General features: G+C 43.4%; 1 protein-coding gene across 1 annotated transcript in view; it reads right to left on the reverse strand.

Moving 5' to 3' along the window:
- Nucleotides 1-10,507, reverse strand: part of NOTCH1 (notch receptor 1) — a 72,395-nt gene that overhangs the window by 16,414 nt on the left and 45,474 nt on the right. Inside the window, exons 11-18 of the mRNA XM_027869308.1 lie at nucleotides 9,718-9,951; nucleotides 9,123-9,233; nucleotides 7,015-7,207; nucleotides 6,527-6,672; nucleotides 5,314-5,427; nucleotides 2,677-2,796; nucleotides 1,820-1,972; nucleotides 655-883 (exon numbers count right to left, since the gene is read on the reverse strand). Of these exons, the coding sequence (XP_027725109.1) occupies nucleotides 655-883; nucleotides 1,820-1,972; nucleotides 2,677-2,796; nucleotides 5,314-5,427; nucleotides 6,527-6,672; nucleotides 7,015-7,207; nucleotides 9,123-9,233; nucleotides 9,718-9,951 (1,300 nt within the window). The remainder of the gene's footprint in view (nucleotides 1-654; nucleotides 884-1,819; nucleotides 1,973-2,676; nucleotides 2,797-5,313; nucleotides 5,428-6,526; nucleotides 6,673-7,014; nucleotides 7,208-9,122; nucleotides 9,234-9,717; nucleotides 9,952-10,507) is intronic.

Below are 10,507 nucleotides of genomic sequence, written 5' to 3' on the forward strand. Positions count from 1 at the left end.
CTAGTGTTCTATCCACAGTGCCACATGGGTGATTCTATCTACGCTGTATTTCTTATAACATAATAGTATTCCAATGCAAGTACATTTCCCAAAACACTTTCATGTGTATCTTTGCTTATCAAATAATTAAAATAATAATAACAATTCTAAGGCTGGAAGATGCTTGGGAGATCAACTAATCTAAGCCTCTTCATTTTAGACATAGGGGTAGAAAGAAAGCAACTTGCTTTAAGGTCAGGCAGATCTTAAATCTGTCAGAATCAGAGGTAGATCCAGTCCAATACTTTTCTGATTCAACCTCACATTTGTTATAACACACTTTCATATTCATTATTTCATTGGATGCTCACCACACCTCTGTGACAGAGGCAGAGAATTTATTATATTCTCAAATTTACTGATGAAAAAAAGATGTTGGGGGCCTGAGGGGAAGTCATTTGCCCAAAGTCTCAAAGCACATAAATTAGTGACAGAACTGAGACTGGGAGAAGATTAGAGAATCTCCTGACTCTCCACCCAGTGTTGCTTCCACGACAAAAACATCTCACATTTATGTAAGTAACATTTACAAAGCACTTTCCCCAAACTTATATGGAAGTGAGCTGACTACATGGAACTTTTAAAGATCTCTGCCTCCTCTACACCAATTCTCACCTCTCAGTGCAGTCTGGAGTGTTGTTCTCACAGTGAATTCCACTGAAGCCAGATGGACAGGTACAGGTGTAACTGTTGACACAGTCAGTACAATTGGCCCCATTCTTACATGGGTTGCTGGCACACTCATTGATGTCCTCCTCACACTGGGGACCTCGGAAGCCAGGCAGACAGTCACAGAAGGCAGTATTGATACCATCAGAGCAGGCACCACCATTGTGACAAGGATCTAAGAGGTCACACAGCAGCAGTCAATTGCCATCAAATGCAGATCAACAACCATATGAAAGATTGTTTCAAATCACCAATTAAAACAATTCAAAGCTTTTTGCTCACACCCCATGAAGGGGCAAAGATAATGAAAAACCAAGAATCTGGAAAACAATTTGGAACTATGCAGAAAAAGTCACTAAATTAATCCATTCCCCCTGACACTGGGCATACATACTCCAAGAAGGTCAAAGGCAGAAAAGTCTATATTAAGCCAAAACATTCAGAGAAACAGTTTTTGTGGTAGCAAAAAAATGGATAAAAAGTAGGTGCCTATCAATTGGGAATGACTGGATAAATTATAGTTGATGAGCCCAACAGAATATATTCTAATATATTGTACTATAACAAATATAAGACAATTTAAAATATATAGAAAGACTTATGGGAAATGAGAACACATATATGTCCATTGACTAAAACTGCAGAAAGGCAGTTGAACTCTAAATTAATTTTAATGAATGGTCTCTATCTCAGAAAACTAATAATGAAACACATTTCCTTTTAGTAGGGATGTATGTGGGAGCCTATAACATGGAATGTGTTATATAGTCTCTAGCACGGTCACTAATGTGTCTGATGGTTTTGGTTAGTTTTAGATTCAAATGAGGAGAACAGAAGAAAGGTTAAGGGGAACTGACTACTGTGTAAAAACAAAAGGCCTCATTAAAACTTATTTCTAAAATCAGTTGCAGAGGGCTGGTGCTAGAACCCACATGGTCCCATTGACAAGTAAATACTAATTCCACCACACCTCCCTGGGGGGTCTTAATTACTCCTCAACACCAGAAGAACCCTGTTGGGGAAGCTGCCATGGTAATAATCCAGATGGTCACCAATCCCTCCACATTCCCTAATGTTCCTCTTTCCCGCACCTGACCCAGCCCCCTCTTACTTGGCTGGCAGTCATCCACATCAGTTTCACAGTTGCGTCCAGTGTAGCCAGCCTTGCAGCTGCAGCGGTAACTTCCATTGGTATTCTGACAGGTAGCACCATTCCGACATGGGCTCTTCACACATTCATTGATGTCAATCTCACAGGTCTGTCCTGGTGGATGAAGGATCATAGGGACATAGCTGTAAAGCTAGAAGAGACCTTAGAGGTCATCTGCTCCAACCCACTAATTTTACAGAGAGCGAAAGAGGCCCAGAGAGGATAAGTGATTGCTTGGGGTCTCACAGATTGTTAGCAAATAGCAATATTGGGAATTCAAACCCTGATCCACTGAATCCAAATCCAGCCCTTTTTATACTATACTGCCTATGTCATATACCACGGACCACCTGTCTCTCTACCTGCCAGGGTAGCTACCTCAAAACATGGAAAACCATCCCCATCAAGCTCAGGAGGCCCACTTCCACAGCCCCCTTCTCCTGAGAATTCTCTAAGGGTTTAGAAGGAATTTGGGCTTCTATCCTGATTTTGAAAATTCCAAAGAAGAAAGGCAACTTCAGCATATCCTTCAGTGAGCCAAAGGCATTTCTGCCTCCTCGGATGGCCGTAAACACTTGTTCCAGGTATAGGAAACTCCTGGTCAGAGAGCAGGGCTCTGGGGAATCCAGATAGTAAGACCAAAAGCCCAGATAGGCAACTGACTTCTGGTCTGCCTGATCCTCCCTGACCCCAAGCCTGGACCCCAACTGGGCCTCATGATTCTACTATTATGAATTGTGTTACTTCAGAGTAACCTAATAGATGGATGAAGGAGTCCCAGGAAGCATCATGGGACATTTTTTCTGAAAAAGCCTCACCTTGCCAGCCTGTGGGGCATATACATGAGAAGCTCTCATAATCCTCTGACTCCTTACACTCTCCACCATTTTTGCATGGATCTTTGGCACACGGAGCCAGCACTTCCTCACAGGTGGCACCTGATCATTGGGAGAGAAATGACAAGGTGAGAAACTGAGATGATTCTACTTGAATTAGACATCCAGAGTTCAGTACATCTGGCCTCTGTAACACTACTAGGTTCCAGTTTCCACCTCACTCCCCCTTCCCAATTATCAATCCAATTGCCTTTCATTTTAACATTATGCCTTAATTTCTCTCAAAGACATCTGAAGGTCTCTAAAAGTTCCCTACTTAATATACAAATACCCGACAGATGATATATTCCCCTTAAACTATTATCAGTTAACACTTTATTAAGGATTCCTAATTTAGCAAAAGTAGCTAATAATCAGAATGAGACCCAGAATGGGAAGGACTGAGATGTCAACGTCATAGCATCATCCTATATGGCCCTGACACCATGTCTGGTCTAGTTGTTCCCCCTGGGATTCAACACCCTTACTCCAAAAACCAGGTCAGACCAATTCAAGGACTTCATTCCCATGGCAGAATTCCATTTGAATTGCCACCTAGCAAAGCCAGTTGTACCTGTCAGTCTTCTAGGATAGCCAATCATTTAGAAGCAAGCCCCTGGTTCCTAAAGTAATTCCTATTTGTCACTTAAGAGTAAACCAGAGCCTTGCCACTGGATCCCTAGGTTCTATGTGAATATTTTTTTTCTCCTCAACGTACACATGGAAAAAACATTTACATAGACAAGTAGATACATATATGTGGTTTTTAAATAAAAAGAAAATGAAATCTGATTTATAGTTTTCCTGTTTACAGGGCATATGGGGGAATAAAATGACTAGGAAATCTTATCTTCCTTGTCAACTGTTATCTTCCAAATAGACCTTTGTGATTTTTCCAGAGCTGATTTTTCCTATCTGTTTCCATGGCGATCTGCGCAGACAGGAAATTCGCCAGAGTTTCCTACAATTGTGCACATATTGCCATTTTGTGCAAGAGGAAGCAGGAAGCTGGCCAACAGGAACTAGATCAGCACTAATTCCTTCTCCTCTCCCTCAAACTATTGCCCCCATGCTCTGTTTTTCAGGGGGTTCTGATGTAGGTTTTTCCAAAAAGGAGCATCAACAGTAGAGAGAATGCTGTTCATTCACAGGCCCGGAAAGGGATAGAATCCCCCAAACAGACAAGGGCCCTGCACTGTTTTCTTAAATAACACTGCCTGACTCTGGGAGAGCAATTGAGAATGCAGGCCCCTATCTTTGTTCAAAGCAAATATTTCTCTTATGGCCCTATGTCACAGGAAATCAAAGTACAGCCCATCCGGAAGCTTCCTCCCCTTCTGAGTCAGGTTCCCTTAGCAGCATCCATCAGGGCTAAAATAACAGATTTAGGACCATGGTTCAGAGAGTTGCATTTGTCATCCTCCCTCCAAACTGCAGAAATCCATCCATTCCCATGCTCAGAGTGAAAACTCAGAGATACTTGGTTTAAAGAATTTTTCAGTCCATTCTTTGCATGGGACTTTTATCACGGACAATTGGTTAATGAACAGGCACTTATGATTCTTAAGGAAACCTCTCCCATTTTTTCACATTCAAGCAAACCCTACTTGGTTGGGTTTTTCAATAGTTATTTTCAGCCCCTATAAAAACATATACACATCCTGTCCAGCCTCCCCCAACCACTGGAATCTCCAATCTCTGTCCTGTTCACCTTGATTACTCTTACACAAAGGATGGTGGCCAGCCTCACAGGCTAAAGAAATCTTGAAGACTTTCAGGGACAGAGGGAAATGGTTCAGTGCACATATTAGGACCAGGACAAGGCAGTGAGCACTAGGCTGGCTGTCTTAGTAAACAAAGATACACAATCCCTTTGGCCAAAATGAGGATGGTCAAAGCAACAGCATCTTTTCCGTTTGAAAAGGAATATGACATATTGTGCCTCAGTTTCTGTCTATAAAAGAAGAGAGTTGGACTAGGTTGGTCTCTAAGGTCCCTTTTAACTTTGACACTCTTATGTTCTATGGGCTCTTCCAGCTCTGGACATTCTATGAGTTTATGCACCGACCAATTTTAGGCCTCTTTTTAACCTGTAGAGGGGCATGTCAAGGAGGACTTCCTTGAACCTGGAACCCCCAGCCCCAAATCGGTGACATAATTCTGGAGGGGTACATCCTTGACAAGTTCGTCCTCAATTCTAGATAGATCCCATCTTGCTGTCTTTTATATAAAGTATACAACTGCTAAAGCAACTCATATGAAATTAAAACCCACTGTACGGGCCATTTCCGCAAAGTGTTAGTTCCCCCAGTGTAGATTAGATTCTAAATTCCCTCAGGACATAGCCAATGGGTCACTTTTTTGGGGGGTATCCCCCTCTTTCTCTAGCCCAGAGTTTTGCCCACAAACATATTTTCATTAAAAAAGAATCACTCTAAGGGTGGTCCTGAGAGTGGATCAGAAGTGTTTGAAAGAGCCTCTTCTTTAGGCTCTGGATTAAAAGGAGAAGTAGCAACCACATACACCTATATTGGTAAGGGACTACTGTTACTAATGTCCTCCCACTCCATGTTTTCTCACCAGTATAGGGTAGGAGGCAGTTACACTTGTAGCCGGCCACATCATCAATACAGGTGCCCTGGTTCAGACATGGGTTGGAAGCGCATTCGTTGATGTTGGTCTGACAGTTGGGGCCTAGGACAGAAAAATAAACCATCAAGCTCCATTTTCTCAGAGATGGACTTAATCTTCCTAAGGATACATGGCTACAGTATAAAGGCCCAGGTGCTTTAAGGGAGTAGCCCCTGAGATTAAGGGGCCCTCTCCTTCCTCCTTCCTACAGTATGTACATCTTCCTTCTCTCATCCTTTCCCTCTTAATGGTACATTGTAAAGAGTACTAGATTTGGAAAGAGAAGACCTGGGTTCTAGTCCCAGCTCTGCCATGAACTCAATGACTGACCTTAAGCAAGTCTTTGCTTCTTTTTGAGGTCTCAGTTTTTCCTCATTAGGTGATTGGACTAGATTATACATAAGGTTCCATCCAGCTCTGAAAGCTAGTGATTTTATTTGCGCCCTTTCCCCCCGTCCCGGCGGCATTTTTGTTTGTTTTTGTTTTTGTTTTTTTTTTTTTACACCCCTGCTGCCTCATTCATTTCCCTGTCCCAAATTTGTTTTCCCTAGTCTACGTCTTAGCCAGTCAGGGCCCTGCTATGAGCCGGGTTTGACCTAGGAAGCTTAGAAGGTCCTGCCTTGAGATTCAACCTCAGTAATGGATTTCACAGTTATACTGCTCAGAGCAGTCTAAGTCAAAAGAATCACTGCTCAAAGCATTGTTCCCAAGGACATCATAACACTGACAACCATCCACCTATACTTCCTAGGTACTTGTGGATATGAGTCTGGTCTCTTCCACTAGACAAGAAGTTTCTTGAATGCTGAGGCCACATGTTTTATTCATCTCTGAAATTCCCAGTAAGGGCCCTGTATGTGCTTTAATAATGACTTATTAAATGAATATTTTCCCACCCAGCAAAGAGCCCTCAACACAGTGGTTAATGAACACTTTTGTGAATGGAATCCAAATGGAGCATTCCATTAACTAGGAGGTCCCCCTAATTCTGGCTAACCTGCCCTATGCTTCTGAGGCCTACAGTTACAGCCAAAGATCAGTAGATTATCAGAAAATAGTAAGGGAGTGAAGGAGAAACCAAAGGAACTCTCAGACTATCTTAAATTGTAGACTATGATACCTTCCTGCATGACCAGGACACCTCGCCCTAGTCCCTACTCACCACTGAAGCCTTCACGGCAAGTGCACACGTAGCCACTGGTCATGTCCTTGCAGGTCCCCCCATTAACACATGGGTTCGACTCACACTCGTTGTTATTGATGTCACAGTTTGTGCCACTCCAGCCTGGGTCACAATCACACTTGTACCTAAAGAAAGAGCAAAGTCTCTTAGCCATCTTGTCTGCCCTGGACTAAACATGCTGGCATTTTTCATTGACGACCTTGAAATGCAGGGTCATAATTAAGCATAAGTGTGTAGTTAGATGCAATGCTGGACCACTCAGAGGCCTTTCTTAATTTTTTCTGGATGTAAAGTACAAACGGAAAAGAGAAGGCTCTGTTGGGTTCCTGTCTGAGCTTCAAGGCAAGAAGAAGCCCAAATCCAGCCAGGGAGGGCAATAGGAATATTGCAGAATGAAGCCACGGGAGATATGGCAAGAAAAGAAGTCCAGACCATCTGACTCCCTGAAGCTCCAGGATTTTACATACCCATTAAGGCCATCCCGACATTTCCCATGTATACATGGGTTACTGCTGCATTCATTGACTTCAGATAGGCACGTGAGATCATGGTAGCCATCTGGGCAGTGGCAGGTGAAGCTGTTGATGCCATCTTCACATGTGCCACCATTGTGGCATGGGTTTCCAGCACATTCATCAATGTTGATGTTGCACATACTCCCTGGTGGGAAGGGGAAAGAAGACAGGGTGGAATCAGCGGAATGGTGACCCCTAAGCCCTCTCCAATGGATTCCAGCCTCTCTCCATCTTCAACTTGATAAGGGAAGACGAACATCTTGGTTAAGTTGGAAAGAGAACTAATAATTCTGGTGTCAGAGAACCTGGGTTTGAGATGTGGTTCTCCTGCTTACTAGCTACTTGACCTCGGGAAGATTACTTAACTTCCCTGGGCCTCAGTTTCCTCATCTATAAAACAAAATGGTTGGACTAGACGACCTCTATGGTCCCTTGGAGCTCTAAATCCCATGACCTCATTCTATATGGATTTTTCAGTTTACCCTTGACCCCTTCCTGGTTCTAGAATGGAGCACAGCAAAAGAGCCCTAGACTTGAGTATTAGGGTCCCGGTATTAGCTCCAACTCTGTCACTAACTTACTCCTTTCCCTCTCCATCGCTCAGTTTCCCCATCTATCCAACAGTGGTAATTATGTGTGCCCTGCCCAACTCATAAGGGTTACATGAACTGTTATGCAAAATAAGTGTGCAAGAAATTTAGAAAGGAGTTGTTAGTGATGCTGAATGATCTGTCTCTTCCCAACTTGGCCTGCCCCTTGCAATCTCTGTCTCTTTCTCAGCATCCCTTCCATATAATCTCTCCCTCCAAAGCAGGAATCCCATTTCGTTGGGCCTCTGCTTCAGCACATACAGGATAAGGAGCTTGGAATAGAGGAGTCCTTTCCAGTTCTACATCTTATACACAAATTCTTGGCTTTGGCTGATGAGGGGAGGGACCATTTCTTGAGTTTTTATTCAAGGCAACAAGGAAGGACTAATAAAGGATGTGGGTTCTTTGCTGGTGTCTTGGGTCAGGCTGGGAAGGCACTGGTAAGGAGGGGTAGTCTGATCCAAGATACTGTTCTGTCCATGGTAATCAAACCAACCAGTCAAACAAGACAAGGAACCTGATAGCCCTGAGACCCAGAATTCTGGGATTATAGGATCACAGGATTGAGAGCCAAAATGGACATCAGAGATCACTTAGTCCAACCCTCTCATTTTATAGGAAGAAAAAGACTCAGAGATTAAATGAGGTTCACTGACCACATCCTCCTCTTTCTTGTGGATAATATACCCCCCGCTGCTCCCTGGTACCCCAACCCAAGCTTAAGAAGCGAGGATACTGGTGGGCAGTTAGAAAAATGCTAACCAAGAAGCTAGTTGGTATCCTAAAGCCAAGGGAGAATGTCCAGCAATAGTCTCTTAATCAAGTCTCTCTGCCTCTAGTCCGTTTTGCCAAGGCAACCACATTCATCTTCCTAAAATACGGACTTCATTCATCACGTTGTTCCCTTGTTTAAGAGCCTTCAAGGGCACCTTATTATTTTCTACAGGATGGTCCAAACTCCTTAAGCTATAGCTCCTTACCTTCTATAATTTGACTCCAACCTGCCTCTCCAATTTCATCTCACTCTACTCTCTACAAAAATCTCCTTCATTCCAGTCAATCTAGACGACTGACTTGCAAATACACATTGCTTTTTTTTTTCCAAACATCTGTTCCCAATTTCCACCTCTCCAAATCCCATCTGCTCTTTGAGACCCAGATCAAGTCCCCCACAAAGGTTTCCCTAACCGCATCACCTTTGCTGATCTCTCCCCCACTTCAACTTCCTTACTAATAGTACAATTCATTTGGAATCATCACATTTCAAACACATTAACCTTGTTTGTTTCTACGCACCAACTAGACTGTCAGCCTTAGGGGCAGGAATGACCTAGAGCAAGACTAGGTACTGGGAAGTGGGGCCATATAGCCTAATTACAGGAGGTGAGGCCACATGATAGTTATCCAAGGAGTCTCTGGTATCCCAAGAGGGTATGAACCCCACATTCCTTTCCTGAACCAAATTCTCACCTGTGTAGCCTGGCTCACATGCACACTCATAACCGTTAATCTTGTCTATGCATTTGCCAGAGTCACAGGGGTTGCTGGCACAGTCATCAAGGTTGATCTCACAGTTGGGTCCTGCAGTGGGGAGAGCACCAATGGTCATTGTTAAGCCTAACTCCTACTCTACTCCATTTCCCCATCACCTCACCAAGGGATCTTCACTCTAAAACTACAGGGTGTTCCAAAAATCTTAGTGCAGTTTTAAGCTTTAAAATCTTTTTTAAAAGCCCCTTTTGGGACTCACAGGATAGGTAGAACTATATATATATATATATGTATATATATATGTATATATATACATATATATATACACACACATACATACATATATATATACATATATATACACACACATATATGTATATATAAAGAGAGAGAAAGAGAGATCTATGACCTTTCTAGCCTCCCCCAACCTTCAGAGTCTTCAATCTGTCTTGTCCCTGTACACACACACACACACACACACACACTCTTTCTCCCTCTCTCCTCAGACACTTTGTGCTCAGCCTTACTCCTTCTGGTTCTCTTGCCTTACCAACCCTTCCCTGAAAAACCTCACCTGTGGTTCCCTTGAGACAGAGACAGTTGTAGGCATTATGGCGATCCTGACAGGTGCCCCCATTTCGGCAAGGCTGGCTCTGACATTCATTGATGTTGGTTTCACAGCGATGCCCAGTATAACCGGGGTGGCAGAGGCAAGTGAAGGCAGCAATGCCATCTTTACAGGTTCCATAGTGGCAGGGATCAGGGTCACATTCATTGATGTCCACCTCACAGTGGGAACCCGTGAAACCTGATTGAGGGAGGGAACAAGAGAAAGAGCTATCAGAATGTGGCTCCATTATGTACTCCTAAGACCCTCACCTCCTACTTCTTTCAGCTGAGACCAAGGAAAGCCTAGGTGGCTGGGATCCCAGTTGTGTCGGACTACTGTCTACCACCTACCCCAATGTCTGAAACCAAATTTGTTTGTTTGCTTGTTTTTGGTGAGGCAATCGGGGTTAAGTGACTTGCCCAGAGTCACACAGCTAGTAAGTGTCAAGTGTCTGAAGTCGGATTTGAATTCAGTTCCTCCTGACTCCCAAGGCCAGAGCTCTATCCACTGCACCACCTAGCTGGCCTTCTGAGACCAAATTTGAATTGAGGTTTTTCTGACTCCAGGCCCAGTAGTCCATCCATTGAGCCACCTAGTTGCCTCTAAGAAGACCTTAAAGAGGCCCCTCTACTCTGGTCCAATTCTCTCATTATACAGAGAATGGGCAGAATATTACATTGCCATTTGGAAAGTCCAACTTCAAGTCCTAGAACTAAATAGATAATTATGATCTTGGGCAAATCACATTGCTTCT

Source organism: Vombatus ursinus, unplaced genomic scaffold (assembly GCF_900497805.2).
Source record: "Vombatus ursinus unplaced genomic scaffold, bare-nosed wombat genome assembly UNPS02014793.1, whole genome shotgun sequence".
Classification (NCBI taxonomy): domain Eukaryota; kingdom Metazoa; phylum Chordata; class Mammalia; order Diprotodontia; family Vombatidae; genus Vombatus; species Vombatus ursinus.